Source organism: Pseudophryne corroboree, chromosome 1 (assembly GCF_028390025.1).
Source record: "Pseudophryne corroboree isolate aPseCor3 chromosome 1, aPseCor3.hap2, whole genome shotgun sequence".
Lineage (NCBI taxonomy): Eukaryota > Metazoa > Chordata > Amphibia > Anura > Myobatrachidae > Pseudophryne > Pseudophryne corroboree.
This window is the reverse complement of record NC_086444.1, coordinates 819,408,304-819,427,592: the sequence shown is the minus strand read 5'-3', so window position 1 is coordinate 819,427,592 and position 19,289 is coordinate 819,408,304. Positions and strand designations below refer to the sequence as shown.

The 19,289-nt window shown below is 46.5% G+C and overlaps 1 protein-coding gene across 4 annotated transcripts in view; it reads right to left on the bottom strand.

Annotated features, from left to right (window-relative positions):
• Window positions 1-19,289, bottom strand: part of IDUA (alpha-L-iduronidase) — a 415,485-nt gene that overhangs the window by 188,009 nt on the left and 208,187 nt on the right. For all 4 annotated transcript variants that reach the window (XM_063919502.1, XM_063919500.1, XM_063919510.1 and 1 more), the window contains exons 3-4: window positions 14,511-14,593; window positions 7,977-8,084 (exon numbers count right to left, since the gene is read on the bottom strand). In XM_063919502.1, the coding sequence (XP_063775572.1) occupies window positions 7,977-8,084; window positions 14,511-14,593 (191 nt within the window). The remainder of the gene's footprint in view (window positions 1-7,976; window positions 8,085-14,510; window positions 14,594-19,289) is intronic.

The window sequence follows — 19,289 nt, the reverse complement described above, 5'->3', positions numbered from 1 at the left end:
ACACAGGTACCAATATGGTGGATAAGGCATGTGCATGGGATCCCCTTTTACTTCTGTGCATTGAAGTCTGCCAGACTGTGCATCTGTCTACTGTATGTTTTAAAAAAAGTTAAATAAGTATAAACAGATGCACTTTGTACTGTACCTCGATACAAATTGGAGGGAGATATGACCTAGTAAAGATTAATATAGCCAATTAAGTCTACCCAGTGCCTTAACTAGACCATTTGGTGCCCTGTGACAGAAAGAGAATTGGTGTCCCCTCCCCCCATATTCGAAACAGGGATAGCGCGTGACAAAAGCAAAGGCCCATGACTTGGTGGGGAAGGGGCGTGGCCACAGAATAGTACCAATTCACATTACGCTGTACAGTAGAGTCCCTAATATAAAGCCCCTTATATAAAGTATATGTAATATAAAGAATAATGCCTACAGGCCTTTTAGTGCCAAGGTGTTTGCTTTAATGGTGCAGGGTAGAAAATGCTAACTCTAATCTCATTCTAGCAGCTGTTGTCTCCACTCCTGTTCTCCTCTGCTTGCTGCCTGCTGTTCTGTGTGCAGCTGCAACTCAGTCCCTGCAGTTCAGTTCGGGTAGACGGCTTGGCGGCAGGTCTAAAAACTAGTGATGAGCGGGTTCGGTTTCTCGGAAACTGAACCCCCCCGAACTTCACCCTTTTTACACGGGTCCGAGCCATACTCGGATTCTCCCGTATGGCTCGGGTAACCCGAGCGCGCCCGAACGTCATCATCCCACTGTCAGATTCTCGCGAGATTCGGATTCTATATAAGCAGCCGCGCGTCGCCGCCATTTTCACTTGTGCATTGGAAATGGTAGGGAGAGGACGTGGCTGGCGTCCTCTCCGTTATTGTTGAACTTGATTGTGCTGTGCAGTGCACTATTGCTTAATTGTGGGGAGGGTTGGGGAGCAGCTGTATATAGGAGGAGTACAGTGCAGAGTTTTGCTGATCAGTGACCACCAGTTATCCGTTCTCTGCCTGAAAAAAACGCTCCATATCTGTGCTCAGTGTGCTGCATATATCTGTGCTCACACTGCTTAATTGTGGGGACTGGGGAGCAGCTGTATTACATAGCAGGAGTACAGTGCAGTTTTGCTGACAGTGATCACCAGTATACGTTGTCTGCCTGAAAAACACTCCATATCTGTGCTCAGTGTGCTGCTTTATTGTGGGGACTGGGGACCACCAGTATAATATTATATAGGAGGAGTACAGTGCAGAGTTTTGCTGACCAGTGACCACCAGTATATAATATATAGCATTACGGTACAGTAGGCCACTGCTGTACCTACCTCTGTGTCGTCATTAAGTATACTATCCATCTACATTCTATACCTGTGGTGCATCTTAGTTTTGCAGTTTGCTGACACAGTGACCACCAGTATACTATATATAGCAGTACGGAAGGCCACTGCTGTACCTACCTCTGTGTCGTCATTCATTAAGTATACTATCCATCTACATTCTATACCTGTGGTGCATTTTAGTTTTGCAGTTTGCTGACACAGTGACCACCAGTATACTATATATAGCAGTACGGTACGGAAGGCCACTGCTGTACCTACCTCTGTGTCGTCATTTATTAAGTATACTATCCATCTACATTCTATACCTGTGGTGCATTTTAGTTTTGCAGTTTGCTGATACAGTGACCACCAGTATACTATATATAGCAGTACGGAAGGCCACTGCTGTACCTACCTCTGTGTCGTCCTTCATTAAGTATACTATCCATCTACATTCTATACCTGTGGTGCATTTTAGTTTTGCAGTTTGCTGACACAGTGACCACCAGTATACTATATATAGCAGTACGGTACGGAAGGCCACTGCTGTACCTACCTCTGTGTCGTCATTCATTAAGTATACTATCCATCTACATTCTATACCTGTGGTGCATTTTAGTTTTGCAGTTTGCTGATACAGTGACCACCAGTATACTATATATAGCAGTACGGTACGGAAGGCCACTGCTGTACCTACCTCTGTGTCGTCATTCATTAAGTATACTATCCATCTACATTCTATACCTGTGGTGCATTTTAGTTTTGCAGTTTGCTGATACAGTGACCACCAGTATACTATATATAGCAGTACGGAAGGCCACTGCTGTACCTACCTCTGTGTCGTCATTCATTAAGTATACTATCCATCTACATTCTATACCTGTGGTGCATTTTAGTTTTGCAGTTTGCTGATACAGTGACCACCAGTATACTATATATAGCAGTACGGAAGGCCACTGCTGTACCTACCTCTGTGTCGTCATTCATTAAGTATACTATCCATCTACATTCTATACCTGTGGTGCATTTTAGTTTTGCAGTTTGCTGACACAGTGACCACCAGTATACTATATATAGCAGTACGGTACGGAAGGCCACTGCTGTACCTACCTCTGTGTCGTCATTCATTAAGTATACTATCCATCTACATTCTATACCTGTGGTGCATTTTAGTTTTGCAGTTTGCTGATACAGTGACCACCAGTATACTATATATAGCAGTACGGAAGGCCACTGCTGTACCTACCTCTGTGTCGTCATTCATTAAGTATACTATCCATCTACATTCTATACCTGTGGTGCATTTTAGTTTTGCAGTTTGCTGACACAGTGACCACCAGTATACTATATATAGCAGTACGGTACGGAAGGCCACTGCTGTACCTACCTCTGTGTCGTCAAGTATACTATCCATCCATACCTGTGGTGCATTTCAGTTGTGCGCAGTAAATATAGTAGTAGGCCATTGCTATTGATACTGGCATATAATTCCACACATTAAAAAATGGAGAACAAAAATGTGGAGGTTAAAATAGGGAAAGATCAAGATCCACTTCCACCTCGTGCTGAAGCTGCTGCCACTAGTCATGGCCGAGACGATGAAATGCCAGCAACGTCGTCTGCCAAGGCCGATGCCCAATGTCATAGTAGAGAGCATGTAAAATCCAAAAAACAAAAGTTCAGTAAAATGACCCAAAAATCAAAATTGAAAGCGTCTGATGAGAAGCGTAAACTTGCCAATATGCCATTTACGACACGGAGTGGCAAGGAACGGCTGAGGCCCTGGCCTATGTTCATGGCTAGTGGTTCAGATTCACATGAGGATGGAAGCACTCATCCTCTCGTTAGAAAAATGAAAAGACTTAAGCTGGCAAAAGCACAGCAAAGAACTGTGCGTTCTTCTAAATCACAAATACCCAAGGAGAGTCCAATTGTGTCGGTTGCGATGCCTGACCTTCCCAACACTGGACGGGAAGAGCTTGCGCCTTCCACCATTTGCACGCCCCCTGCAAGTGCTGGAAGGAGCACCCGCAGTCCAGTTCCTGATAGTCAAATTGAAGATGTCACTGTTGAAGTACACCAGGATGAGGATATGGGTGTTGCTGGCGTTGGGGAGGAAATTGACAAGGAGGATTCTGATGGTAAGGTGGTTTGTTTAAGTCAGGCACCCGGGGAGACACCTGTTGTCCGTGGGACGAATATGGCCATTGACATGCCTGGTCAAAATACAAAAAAAATCACCTCTTCGGTGTGGAATTATTTCAACACAAATGCGGACAACAGGTGTCAAGCCGTGTGTTGCCTTTGTCAAGCTGTAATAAGTAGGGGTAAGGACGTTAACCACCTCGGAACATCCTCCCTTATACGTCACCTGCAGCGCATTCATCATAAGTCAGTGACAAGTTCAAAAACTTTGGGTGACAGCGTAAGCAGTCCACTGACCACTAAATCCCTTCCTCTTGTAACCAAGCTCCTGCAAACCACACCACCAACTCCCTCAGTGTCAATTTCCTCCTTACCCAGGAAAGCCAATAGTCCTGCAGGCCATGTCACTGGCAAGTCTGACGAGTCCTCTCCTGCCTGGGATTCCTCCGATGCATCCTTGAGTGTAACGCCTACTGCTGCTGGTGCTGCTGTTGTAGCTGCTGGGAGTCGATCGTCATCCCAGAGGGGAAGTCGGAAGACCACTTGTACTACTTCCAGTAAGCAATTGACTGTCCAACAGTCCTTTGCGAGGAAGATGAAATATCACAGCAGTCATCCTGCTGCAAAGCAGATAATTCAGGCCTTGGCAGCCTGGGCGGTGAGAAACGTGGTTCCGGTATCCACCGTTAATTCAGAGCCAACTAGAGACTTGATTGAGGTACTGTGTCCCTGGTACCAAATACCATCTAGGTTCCATTTCTCTAGGCAGGCGATACCGAAAATGTACACAGACCTCAGAAAAAGACTCACCAGTGTCCTAAAAAATGCAGTTGTACCCAATGTCCACTTAACCACGGACATGTGGACAAGTGGAGCAGGGCAGACTCAGGACTATATGACTGTGACAGCCCACTGGGTAGATGTATTGCCTCCCGCAGCAAGAACAGCAGCGGCGGCACCAGTAGCAGCATCTCGCAAATGCCAACTCGTTCCTAGGCAGGCTACGCTTTGTATCACCGCTTTCCAGAATAGGCACACAGCTGACAACCTCTTACGGCAACTGAGGAAGATCATCGCAGAATGGCTTACCCCAATTGGACTTTCCTGGGGATTTGTGACATCGGACAACGCCAGCAATATTGTGCGTGCATTACATCTGGGCAAATTCCAGCACGTCCCATGTTTTGCACATACATTGAATTTGGTGGTGCAGAATTATTTAAAAAACGACAGGGGCGTGCAAGAGATGCTGTCGTTGGCCCGAAGAATTGCGGGCCACTTTCGGCATTCAGCCACCGCGTACAGAAGACTGGAGCACCACCAAACATTCCTGAACCTGCCCTGCCATCATCTGAAGCAAGAGGTGGTAACGAGGTGGAATTCAACCCTCTATATGCTTCAGAGGATGGAGGAGCAGCAAAAGGCCATTCAAGCCTATACATCTGCCCACGATATAGGCAAAGGAGGGGGAATGCACCTGACTCAAGCGCAGTGGAGAATGATTTCAACGTTGTGCAAGGTTCTGCAACCCTTTGAACTTGCCACACGTGAAGTCAGTTCAGACACTGCCAGCCTGAGTCAGGTCATTCCCCTCATCAGGCTTTTGCAGAAGAAGCTGGAGACATTGAAGGAGGAGCTAAAACAGAGCGATTCCGCTAGGCATGTGGGACTTGTGGATGGAGCCCTTAATTTGCTTAACCAGGATTCACGGGTGGTCAATCTGTTGAAATCAGAGCACTACATTTTGGCCACCGTGCTCGATCCTAGATTTAAAACCTACGTTGTATCTCTCTTTCCGGCAGACACAAGTCTGCAGAGGTTCAAAGACCTGCTGGTGAGAAAATTGTCAAGTCAAGCGGAATGTGACCCGTCAACATCTCCTCCTTCACTTTCTCCTGCAACTGGGGGTGCGAGGAAAAGGCTAAGAATTCCGAGCCCACCCGCTGGCGGTGATGCAGGGCAGTCTGGAGCGAGTGCTGACATCTGGTCCGGACTGAAGGACCTGCCAACGATTACTGACATGTCGTCTACTGTCACTGCATATGATTCTCTCACCATTGAAAGAATGGTGGAGGATTATATGAGTGACAGCATCCAAGTAGGCACGTCAGACAGTCCGTACGTATACTGGCAGGAAAAAGAGGCAATTTGGAGGCCCTTGCACAAACTGGCTTTATTCTACCTAAGTTGCCCTCCCTCCAGTGTGTACTCCGAAAGAGTGTTTAGTGCAGCCGCTCACCTTGTCAGCAATCGGCGTACGAGGTTACTTCCAGAAAATGTGGAGAAGATGATGTTCATCAAAATGAATTATAATCAATTCCTCCGTGGAGACATTCACCAGCAGCAATTGCCTCCACAAAGTACACAGGGACCTGAGATGGTGGATTCCAGTGGGGACGAATTAATAATCTGTGAGGAGGGGGATGTACACAGTGAAAGGGGTGAGGAATCGGAGAATGATGATGAGGTGGACATCTTGCCTCTGTAGAGCCAGTTTGTGCAAGGAGAGATTGATTGCTTCTTTTTTTGGTGGGGGCCCAAACCAACCAGTCATTTCAGTCATAGTCGTGTGGCAGACCCTGTCGCTGAAATGATGGGTTCGTTAAAGTGTGCATGTCCTGTTTATACAACATAAGGGTGGGTGGGAGGGCCCAAGGACAACTCCATCTTGCACCTCTTTTTTCTTTCATTTTTCTTTGCATCATGTGCTGTTTGGGGACAATTTTATTGAAGTGCCATCCTGCCTGACACTGCAGTGCCACTCCTAGATGGGCCAGGTGTTTGTGTCGGCCACTTGTGTCGCTTAGCTTAGTCACACAGCGACCTTGGTGCGCCTCTTTTTTTCTTTGCATCATGTGCTGTTTGGGGACTATTTTTTTGAAGTGCCATCCTGCCTGACACTGCAGTGCCACTCCTAGATGGGCCAGGTGTTTGTGTCGGCCACTTGTGTCGCTTAGCTTAGCCATCCAGCGACCTCGGTGCAAATTTTAGGACTAAAAATAATATTGTGAGGTGTGAGGTGTTCAGAATAGACTGGAAATGAGTGGAAATTATGGTTATTGAGGTTAATAAAACTATGGCATCAAAATGACCCCCAAATTCTATGATTTAAGCTGTTTTTTAGGGTTTTTTGTAAAAAACACCCGAATCCAAAACACACCCGAATCCGACAAAATATTTTCGGTGAGGTTTTGCCAAAACGCGTCCGAATCCAAAACACGGCCACGGAACCGAATCCAAAACCAAAACCCGAAAAATTTCCGGTGCACATCACTACTAAAAACCCTGGCTCCGGCTGTTCTCCTTCGCTCACTCCTTGCTGTTCTGTGTGCAGCTGCTACTCCAGTACCTGCAGTTCAGTGAAGGTGCAAGGAGCGGCAGCAGGTGTAAAGATGCCAGCTCCTGCTTATTGGCATCTGCTGGTGTAGCGGCAGGTGTAATGACCCAGCAGCTGGTGGCGGCACATACCAAGGGAATTGTGGGTGGATGCGTACCATCTGCACAACTCTATGTATAGTCCTGAGTCTGGCATCTAAATTTGTTCTAAGCTAAATGTATTTTGTCTTAATAGTTTAATATTTCTGTGAGTTTGTTCAACAGATTTAACTGTTGAAGATCACCCTACGAGGAGCACTAATTTAGAAGTGGACACGCAGACTTTGGCTCATATGGGGGTATATTTACTAAAGTGGGATGTTGCCCATAGTAACCAATCAGATTTTACAAATGTGTCCTGCTACAATGTTGCTGCATACAGCAGCTTACAGTAGTGGGACTGCGATGAGTACCCACAGCGGCATGCGAATGTGTACGCATCGCTAGCCAGCTCTCATTCCCTTCAATGGGGCGGTGGGCGCATGCACACGTTGCTCCCATTATAGTCAATGCACAGCATACGCTCAGCAACAGTACGCTATGCCAGTTTGTATGTCAGGATGCGTGACAAACTGAAAGGACACATCTGTGGCTAATGTTATCTAGAAGGTCCTAGATGTAGTAGTAGAATCTGATTGGTTGCGCTGGGCAACATCTTCACTTTTGCAAACCTGCGCTTTTGAAAATATACAGTACCCCACAGCATGACACAAAAACAGAAATAAGCATCCATACTGTACGTCCATATGAAAAGTAGGACACAGCTTGTGATACAAATAATATAAAAGAAGAGTGGGTGCTACTGTGGCTGTATGAACGAAAGATGGAAGCATAGTTATGTTCAATGCTGAAGTGGCATTACCCTATTTGTACATAACCAAATAATGCCAATAAACATACATATTTTATGTATCATCTCCAAGTACAAGCAGTACTAAGCCCATGACATGCAACAACTTGATTATTACTGTGTGCAAAAATCCAAGTGCAGTATGTGTAACTTTAAATGAGCCTCTACAAGTTTATTTATCTATCAGAAGAGCATTTTTGTTTTCTTCAATTATGTGTTTTTGCAAAACCCCCAATTACACCTAGAATTCAAATAAATGTATAAAACAGTTCTTGAAATCAATTCTTGGATGAGAAACATACCGATATAATGTTTTGCTGTTAAGAAGATCAAACGACTCCATTCAGTAACTTGTATTTTATCTTCAAAATCAGTAAAATATCCAGATGGACTTCCCATCAATTCAAAGCCTTCAAAAATAAAAGTAAGTTGTTATTTGCTGGTAGGTCACATTTAGCTTACTAAAACACCCAAGTGGGTGAATGGGTGATTGAGTGGAGCCGGAATTTTAAATTTAAGTATGACTATGCGCCATCACCCTGGGCTGTTTCCAACTGTTAAGCATTTTATTTTAACTATGGAACTAACAATTGAAGACAAGCAGACATTCAGCTGCTTCTGTCTGCCTGTGCCGTGGGAGCCATGGCAGCCTCAGGAAGCAGTGGGAGCCACTGCTTCATGAGGCTGATGTCCATGTCCCTGGCCCCTGGGACATTGGTCTTTGGGGGGACCCACCACATCTGCATGCGGCTTGTGTCCGGGTCCCCACAGCCCACCACACATCCAGCAGGCACGGCAGCGGTGAGTATGCTAGCTAGGGAGGTGGGTGAAGTGCAGTTCCTGCCTGCCCTAGGGCAGATGTAGGTAGCGCCGACCCACCCGACAGCTCTGACAGTAGATTTAAACTTGGCACTGTAGAAATGCCGGAAGGAGTGGGCGGAGCTAACTCAGCAATCTTACGGGGCAGGCTCTATTAAGCCAGTGCTCGCTTACAGGCTGCTACTACAAGGTCAGCAACATGGCGCGGCCATTTTACAGCTCAGAACTGTGGATCCAGGCAGCCAAACAGTACATAATTTCCTTACCTCTCTCTCTCATGAACAGTGCAGCACTTCCCTGTCAACCAACATCACCGTTCTCCACATGCACATGAGCGCAGCTACATCTCCTTTACAGCTACTAAGGGCACAGGAGTGCACTGTGGGGCTGCTGGGTCATTAAAGAGGAATTATTCTGTGTGGGAAAGGGTGTGACACTCCTCCTTCCCTATTGCTGCCTTCTCACCACTCCTCGTGTGTGTGTGTGTGTGTGTGTGTGTGTGTGTGTGTGTGTGTGTGTGTGTGTGTGTGTGTGTGTGTATCTGTACATGACTATATATTTGTTTCTGTTTTCTGTTATGACAGGCAAGGGTGCAGATTCAAAAGGACTCTTTGGTTGCAAGAGATGCCATGCTAAATTCAGTCAGACTCACTGTGAGGAGGTGCTGCTATGTGAATCCTGTGAGTCGGGGGAGTCGGCACCAGCTATAGCCCCTCAAGGTGATGACCCTACGTCCCCTTGGGGCTCTACTTTGGCTGGTGTCATGTCTGACCTGTCGGCGGAATTAGTGGCCTCACACAGAGAAAGAGAAATGTCTCGGACGCAGGGATCGCTCTCTCTCTGCTTTGCAGATGTGTGAACTGGCCTGGGCTCAGGCTATAGCCCGTTCTGTGGAGAGTCTGGTACAGGTCATGGAATCTTCCTCTAGCTTGCCTGGGATTACTGCACAGCCTTCCATTGAAAAAGAGACTCTTGCCGTTGGTCCTGAGTCTGACGATTCAGATGAGTACAGTTCTCACGTGAAGAAGCTGAGGGCCTGCAGGAATCAGATGATGATTTTCTTCTGCATGATTCGGGTGCTCAGGAGCTAGAGGTGCTCATTGATAGCAGTGTGGCACATTGTGAAGGTCTCGGATACTTCGGCTCAGGATTACATCCTTTTCAGTAAGAAACAAAGGTCGGCTGCCACCTTTCCCATTTCACAGGAACTGGATGAGCAATTGTCTGTTCCTTGGAAACATCCGGACAAAAAATTCCAGATAACCAAGCATTTACTTGCCACCTACCCTTTTTCTCCAGATTACAGGGTCAGATGGGAGACCCCTTCACCTGTGGACCCGTTGTTGCCTAGACTTTCTAACAAGACTACACTTCCTGTCCCGTGTTCAACTTCCTTGAAAGAGTCTTCTGACCATAAGTTAGAAACAACATTAAAATCCATTTACACAGCAGTGGATGTTCTACTTCAGCTGGCATTCGTGAGCTCTTAAGTCAACAAGGCTAGGAAGCGTAGGCAGAGGAGTTTGTCCGGGCCTACAGTCCAGTCAGCTGCATGCGGATCTGGTCACTTTAGCTGAACATATCCGGAAGTCAGCTCTATACTGTACCTGGGAGAAGCGTCAAGGGATACTGGAGAACTTGGCTCCCGGATCTCTGCTTTAGCGGTTTCCGCTCATCGAGCCATCTGGCTTCGATCCTGGCAGGCGGATGAATAATCCGGAAACATCTTATTTGGTCTCAAACTAAACAGGTGGATTTCTCAAGCTACTGGGGGAAAATCCATCTTTTTGCCTTCCAGTTCCTCTGCTCCGTACTCAGGGCCTTCCTTTCGTAATCCCACCAAATTTTGTGGACGCGCAAGAGGAGCATATTCCACGCTAGTGGAGCATCATTTGTACCTCGAGGTGCCAAAGGTGGAGTACCTCCCATCATCAGGACCCAAAGCCTGCCGACAAACCAGTGGCATGACTGGCTGCCATCCCACATGGTGGCTTCCAAGGTGGGAGCCAGACTTTTCATTTCAAGGATGTCTGGATGCAGACCAGTCCCGACACCTGGGTTCGGAGCCTTGTCTCTCAAGGGTAAAAAATAGAGTTTGTGTCACACCTCTTAGTTTCTTCACCACCAGTCTGCCTACCTCAGACTCAAAGCGGGAGGTGTTACAGCAGGCAATCAACAAGATTTTGGATTCCAATGTCATAAATCCCTAGACCTTCACTTAGCCTTTTACCAGTTCAAGATGGAAGCCCTGTACTTGGTGATTGTGAGTCTGGATGCTGCAGAATTCCAAGTATCCTTGGACATCAAGAATGAATACTTACACATTCCTATTTGGGAACCACACCAAGCTTTCCTCCACTTTGCAATCCAGGTTTCTCACTAACAATTTTGGGCCCTACCATTCGGTCTCGTCAGCATCCAGAATCTTTATAAAAGTGATGGCAGTGATGATCGCTCATCTTCACTCTCAATGGGTCACCATAATTCCTTCTATGGATGATCTCCTCATCAAGGATTGTCATCGGAAAAGATGTTGGTGGATGTCTTCCAAATTTTTCTTCGACATGGCTGGATCATCAACTTCCCAAAGTCTAGCCTGGTGCCCTCGCAATGTCTCCAGTTGCTGGGGATGATTTTGGACACATCTCTGCAAAGAGTCTTCCTTCCTGTGGACAAAGCCCAGCTATCCAGGACTTAGTCCGCCTGGTACTACAGCCAAAGCAGGTGTCTGTACATCTTTGCATTAACATATTGGGCAAGATGGTGGCTTGCTCTGAAGCCATAAAATTTGCACAGTTCCACTCCTGGATATTCCAACTGGACCTGCTATCTCAGTGGATGGGGTTGCATCTTCAGAAGCACCAGCTGGGGTGCTTAGCACCAAGAACAAGCATTTCTCTCCTCTGGTTGCTCCAGTCCACCCATCTGCTGGCAGGTTGCCACTTCGACACTTGAGACTGGGTTCTCCCAACAATGAACGCCAGTCTTCATGGCTGGGATGCAGTGGTGTTCAACAAGCAGTTCCAGGGTCGCTGGAACTTAGAGCAATCTACAATGTCTTATAGATGTCATTCCCCCCTACTGAACGGACTGCCCATCTAGTTACAGTCGCACAATGCCATCGCCGTGGCATACATTAACCGGCAGGACGGAATGCAAAGTCATATGGCAATATGAGGTCACTCGCAATCTCCACTGGGCAGTTCATCCCTGGCATAGAGAATTGGGAAGCAGACTATTTCAGTCACCAGGACCTTCATCTCGGGGGAATGGGTGCTTCACCCAGAGGTGTTTCATCAACTCGTTCGCCATTGGGCATGCCTCAGATCAACCTCATGGCCTCCAGATGCTATCATCAACTTCCCTGTTACTGCTCCCGAACTTGGGATCCAGCAGCAGTGGCGGTGCACGCCCTTACGATTGCTTGGTGATTTAAGCTGCTTATCTGTTTCCTCCTTTTCCTCTTCTACCATGGGTGCTCAGACGCGAGTCTGCCACAGTCATACTGATAGCCCCAGACTGGCCTGGCAGGGAGTGGTACTCCAACCTGCGTCTACTTTTTGCCATTGAGCTATGGTCCTAACCTCTGTGGTCGGTTCCTCTTCAACAAGGTCCGTTCATTTACCCTGACTGAACATTTGACAGCATAGCTATTGAGACCCCACTCTTAAGTGGTAGGGGTATTCCAAGGTCTGTTATACCCACCATGCTCCGAGCCTAGAAGCCAGTGACATCCACCCATTACCACTATTTCCTTCCACATGTTTCCGGCTTTCCTACCTGTTGCTATTTCTGCAGGTGGGTTTGGATGCCAAGCTTCACTTGGGCTCATTAAAGGTTCCAATCTCTGCCTTGTCCATTTTTTTTTTTAGCGCAGGTTGGCCCTAGTTCTGGAATTGCAGACTATTCTGAAGGGAGTCATCCGTATCCACCCTCCCTTTGTTCCACCAATGGTTTCTTGGGACCTTAACCTTATTTTGTCCTTTCTCCAATCGTCTATCTTTAAACCACTGGAGATGAAGCTCTCAAATATTTATCCTGGAAGATGGTACTCTTGTTGGCCTTGGCTTTAGCTAGGCAGGTATCCGAACTTGGCGCCTTGTCCTGCCACTTTTCATATCTCATTTTCCATGAGGAAAAGGTGGTTTTGAATCCACATTAACCAACCTATTGTGGTACCGGTTTTGTTGGGGGATTCCCCATCTTCTCGTTCCTTGGATGTTGTACGGTCTCTCGCATTTATGTGTACCGCATGGCTTACTTACGTAAGTCAAATGCCTTGTTTGTTCTTTACGATGCTGTGAAGTGTACAGTAGGTGACCTGCCTCTAAACAGTTGCTGGCTCGTTGGATCTGTACTATCTGTCAGGCTTACTTGGCTAATTCCCAGACTCTGCAGACTTCCATTTCGGCAAACTCTACTCATTCTGTAGGGACCTCCTGGGCGGCTGCCTGGGACACTTCTGCGTTAAAGCTTTGTTGTGCCACCAATTGGTCCGTGGTTCATACCTTTGTTTGATTTTACCGTTTTGATACCTTTGCGGCTTCAGATTCTGAGTTTGGTCACTGTGTTGCAGCTTTCTCAGTGCTCTCCCTCCAGTGGGGGTAGCTTTGGAACATCCCCACTGTCATAGCTCCTGTGTCCCCTAGGAGATGAAGGAAAAAACAGGTTTTTGGTACTCCCCATTAAATCCACTTCTCCGATTCCATAGGGGATACTGGACATCCACCCTGCGCTGTTTCTACCGCCTTCTGTTCTGTTGTATGACTGCATGTGTTTGTTGTAGTGTGTTTGCGTTGCCTTAGTTGGTCTTTGGACCGTTTTTCATGTTTGTTTGTTCTGTTATCTTCCTCCTTTTCTAGTGTTATCTCCTCTCCACCTCCACTCGGGCTCACTTTTTTTTTATAACTGGGGCTGATGGGGCATAGAAGGGGAGTAGCCAATCATACTTCTACATTTAAAGTGCCAGCTCAATCACCCGTCAATGCTCCACTGTCATAGCTCCAATGTCCCTTAAGGAATTGTAGAAATGGATTAAATGGTGAGTACCAAAATCCTGTTTGTTTTTACAAAAACACATCATACATTTTCAACATATAACTATAGTTGCCTACCATTCCACAATTTCCAGAAAATCGTGAATTTGGAAAAGTAGATAACCCCCTCACATCTTGCCCCAGCCATTATGTAATCCTGCAAATTGTGGCATCAAGTTGTTGTGGCAGGACCAATATACTGTAACACGATTCACAGCACCACACCCCCACTGATCCCATGTCTCCCGGAGACCAGCTAGTATAAGCAGGAAAGTATGCATATGGGGGCTGAAGGCGGGATGTACTAAAGGAAAAATGCGGTAAAACTCCCGAAAACAGGGGTTTTACCGCATTTTCAAATTGACTAGGGTATCGCCATCTTTGGGTGGCGATACCCTATAGAAGCCTATGGGCTTCTTATCGCCGACCGTCGCAACCCGCCGCCTCTGCCACCCCTGCCGCAGACGCCTCCCCCCCTCCCCCCGGCATACCTTCATCCAGGCTGCCCTGGACCCGCAAGGTAATCTCCTCCTACCCCTAGCCACGAAGCCAGAGGTCCTTCAGGCTGCAGGGGGGAGGAGGAGGCGCCGGGGGCAGCCTGCTGCTGCTTCCCAGCGTTTAGGCAGTGTGAAGATCCCGGGGAGGTGACGGAGACCCCCCGCAGACCACCTCACAGGTATCGCGGTGGGCCTCCGTCACCGCATTGCGATATTGATTGCATATGTTAGTACATATGCGATCAACATCGCTGCGGTAAGCAGCGAGGGGCGGCGATGTATCTTAATACATCCCACCCTGAATCTGAGTTAGGAGCAAAGCAAAAAAAACACAAACTTGGCAAAACCATGTAAAGGACCAGGAAACAAATATTTATATAAATATGGTAGAATTACATCCAGCAATCAATATATTTGTTTGAGGTTAAAGTCACAGTACATATACATATAGTAAAACAATTAAAAGTCAAATGTTTTCTCTGACCTGGCACCAAGCCATTCTCCACCAGAATATCCATTAGTTCATCCAGTTTTGTGAAGTCATACTGCGGTGTTCCATCAACAACTCTGAAGAATAAAATAATCACAGACATTAAATTACTTTAAAATGACCAGAATATTATATACAGGAATGTTGGTGATATAAAGTACTGGTATGCTAGGATAAGTATCCGATTCACACAGTTTGTATTCGGTTGCTCCTATGACAATCACACTTTGTATAGGAATAAAGGAAGCTCATTAGGTCAAAGTTACCAGGAATGGAAAGAAATTGTGTAGAAAGGAGACTAAGACAGAAAGAATTGGGGGAAGGCATTAGTGATGAGCGGGTTCGGTTCCTCGGAATCCGAACCCCCCCGAACTTCAGCCTTTTTACACGGATCCGAGGCAGACTCGGATCTTCCCGCCTTGCTCGGCTAACCCGAGCGCGCCCGAACGTCATCATCCCGCTGTCGGATTCTTGCGAGGCTCGTATTCTATCGCGAGACTCGGATTCTATATAAGGAGCCGCGCGTCGCCGCCATTTTCACACGTGCATTGAGATTCATAGGGAGAGGACGTGGCTGGCGTCCTCTCCATTTAGATTAGAAGAGAGAGAGTGAGAGTGAGACACTTGATTTACTGGAGCTTAGGAGTACTCAGAGAGTGCAGAGTTTACTAGTGACTGACCAGTGACCACCAGTGCAGTTTTTTTATTATATTATTATTTAATATAATCCGTTCTCTGCCTGAAAAAAAACGATACACAGTGACACAGTAACAGTATACCATATCTGTGCTCAGCCTCAGTGTGCTGCATCATCTATGTATATCTGACTGTGCTGAGTGCTCAGTGCTCACACAGCTTAATTGTGGGGGAGACTGGGGAGCAGTAGCAGGAGTACATATTATTTAACAGTGCACACTTTTGCTGCCAGAGTGCCACTGCCAGTGTGACTGACCAGTGACCACTGTCTGACCACCAGTATATTGTGATTGTCTGCCTGAAAAAGTTAAACACTCGTCGTGTGGTGTTTTTATTCTATAAACGCATTCTGCTGACAGTGTCCAGCAGGTCCGTCATTAATTATATAATATATACCTGTCCGGCTGCAGTAGTGATATATATATATTTTTTATATCATTATCATCCAGTCTATATTAGCAGCAGACGCAGTACGGTAGTCCACGGCTGTAGCTACCTCTGTGTCGGCAGTCGCTCGTCCATCCATAATTGTATACCACCTACCTGTGGTGTTTTTTTTTTTTTTCTATCTTCTTGATACTACTAGTAGCTTACATTAGGAGTCTGCAGTGCTGCTGACAGTGTCCAGCAGGTCCGTCATTATATAATATATACCTGTCCGGCTGCAGTAGTGATATATATATATTTTTTATATCATTATCATCCAGTCTATATTAGCAGCAGACGCAGTACGGTAGTCCACGGCTGTAGCTACCTCTGTGTCGGCAGTCGCTCGTCCATCCATAATTGTATACCACCTACCTGTGGTGTTTTTTTTTCCCTATCTTCTTGATACTACTAGTAGCTTACTTTAGGAGTCTGCAGTGCTGCTGACAGTGTCCAGCAGGTCCGTCATTATATAATATATTATATACCTGTCCGGCTGCAGTAGTGATATATATATATATTTTTTATATCATTATCATCCAGTCTATATTAGCAGCAGACGCAGTACGGTAGTCCACGGCTGTAGCTACCTCTGTGTCGGCAGTCGCTCGTCCATCCATAATTGTATACCACCTACCTGTGGTGTTTTTTTTTTTTTCTATCTTCTTGATACTACTAGTAGCTTACTTTAGGAGTCTGCAGTGCTGCTGACAGTGTCCAGCAGGTCCGTCATTATATAATATATTATATACCTGTCCGGCTGCAGTAGTGATATATATATATATTTTTTATATCATTATCATCCAGTCTATATTAGCAGCAGACGCAGTACGGTAGTCCACGGCTGTAGCTACCTCTGTGTCGGCAGTCGCTCGTCCATCCATAATTGTATACCACCTACCTGTGGTGTTTTGTTTTTTTCTATCTTCTTGATACTACTAGTAGCTTACTTTAGGAGTCTGCAGTGCTGCTGACAGTGTCCAGCAGGTCCGTCATTATATAATATATACCTGTCCGGCTGCAGTAGTGATATATATATTTTTTATATCATTATCATCCAGTCTATATTAGCAGCAGACGCAGTACGGTAGTCCACGGCTGTAGCTACCTCTGTGTCGGCAGTCGCTCGTCCATCCATAATTGTATACCACCTACCTGTGGTGTTTTTTTTTTCTATCTTCTTGATACTACTAGTAGCTTACTTTAGGAGTCTGCAGTGCTGCTGACAGTGTCCAGCAGGTCCATCATTATATAATATATACCTGTCCGGCTGCAGTAGTGATATATATATATATTTTTTATATCATTATCATCCAGTCTATATTAGCAGCAGACGCAGTACGGTAGTCCACGGCTGTAGCTACCTCTGTGTCGGCAGTCGCTCGTCCATCCATAATTGTATACCACCTACCTGTGGTGTTTTTTTTTTCTATCTTCTTGATACTACTAGTAGCTTACTTTAGGAGTCTGCAGTGCTGCTGACAGTGTCCAGCAGGTCCGTCATTATATAATATACACCTGTCCGGCTGCAGTAGTGATATATATATATATTTTTTATATCATTATCATCCAGTCTATATTAGCAGCAGACGCAGTACGGTAGTCCACGGCTGTAGCTACCTCTGTGTCGGCAGTCGCTCGTCCATCCATAAGTATACTAGTATCCATCCATCTCCATTGTTTACCTGAGGTGCCTTTTAGTTGTGCCTATTAAAATATGGAGAACAAAAATGTTGAGGTTCCAAAAATAGGAAAAGATCAAGATCGACTTCCACTCGTGCTGAAGCTGCTGCCACTAGTCATGGCCGAGACGATGAAATGCCAGCAACGTCGTCTGCCAAGGCCGATGCCCAATGTCATAGTACAGAGCATGTAAAATCCAAAACACCAAATATCAGTAAAAAAAGGACTCAAAAATCTAAAATAAAATTGTCAGAGGAGAAGCGTAAACTTGCCAATATGCCATTTACCACACGGAGTGGCAAGGAACGGCTGAGGCCCTGGCCTATGTTCATGGCTAGTGGTTCAGCTTCACATGAGGATGGAAGCACTCAGCCTCTCGCTAGAAAAATGAAAAGACTCAAGCTGGCAAAAGCACAGCAAAGAACTGTGCGTTCTTCGAAATCACAAATCCACAAGGAGAGTCCAATTGTGTCGTTTGCGATGCCTGACCTTCCCAACACTGGACGTGAAGAGCATGCGCCTTCCACCATTTGCACGCCCCCTGCAAGTGCTGGAAGGAGCACCCGCAGTCCAGTTCCTGATAGTCAGATTGAAGATGTCAGTGTTGAAGTACACCAGGATGAGGAGGATATGGGTGTTGCTGGCGCTGGGGAGGAAATTGACCAGGAGGAATCTGATGGTGAGGTGGTTTGTTTAAGTCAGGCACCCGGGGAGACACCTGTTGTCCGTGGGAGGAATAGGGCCATTGACATGCCTGGTGAAAATACCAAAAAAATCAGCTCTTCGGTGTGGAAGTATTTCAACAGAAATGCGGACAACATTTGTCAAGCCGTGTGTTGCCTTTGTCAAGCTGTAATAAGTAGGGGCAAGGACGTTAACCACCTCGGAACATCCTCCCTTATACGTCACCTGCAGCGCATTCATCATAAGTCAGTGACAAGTTCAAAAACTTTGGGCGACAGCGGAAGCAGTCCACTGACCAGTAAATCCCTTCCTCTTGTAACCAAGCTCACGCAAACCACCCCACCAACTCCCTCAGTGTCAATTTCCTCCTTCCCCAGGAATGCCAATAGTCCTGCAGGCCATGTCACTGGCAATTCTGACGAGTCCTCTCCTGCCTGGGATTCCTCCGATGCATCCTTGCGTGTAACGCCTACTGCTGCTGGCGCTGCTGTTGTTGCTTCTGGGAGTCGATGGTCATCCCAGAGGGGAAGTCGTACTCGTAAGACCACTTTTACTACTTCCACCAAGCAATTGACTGTCCAACAGTCCTTTGCGAGGAAGATGAAATATCACAGCAGTCATCCTGCTGCAAAGCGGATAACTGAGGCCTTGGCATCCTGGGCGGTGAGAAACGTGGTTCCGGTATCCATCATTACTGCAGAGGCAACTAGAGACTTGTTGGAGGTACTGTGTCCCTGGTACCAAATACCATCTAGGTTCCATTTCTCTAGGCAGGCGATACCGAAAATGTACACAGACCTCAGAAAAAGACTCACCAGTGTCCTAAAAAATGCAGTTGTACCCAATGTCCACTTAACCACGGACATGTGGACAAGTGGAGCAGGGCAGGCTCAGGACTATATGACTGTGACAGCCCACTGGGTAGATGTATGGACTCCCGCCGCAAGAACAGCAGCGGCGGCACCAGTAGCAGCATCTCGCAAACGCCAACTCTTTCCTAGGCAGGCTACGCTTTGTATCACCGCTTTCCAGAATACGCACACAGCTAAAAACCTCTTACGGCAACTGAGGAAGATCATCGCAGAATGGCTTACCCCAATTGGACTCTCCTGTGGATTTGTGGCATCGGACAACGCCAGCAATATTGTGTGTGCATTAAATATGGGCAAATTCCAGCACGTCCCATGTTTTGCACATACCTTGAATTTGGTGGTGCAGAATTATTTAAAAAACGAGAGGGGCGTGCAAGAGATGCTGTCGGTGGCCAGAAGAATTGCGGGACAT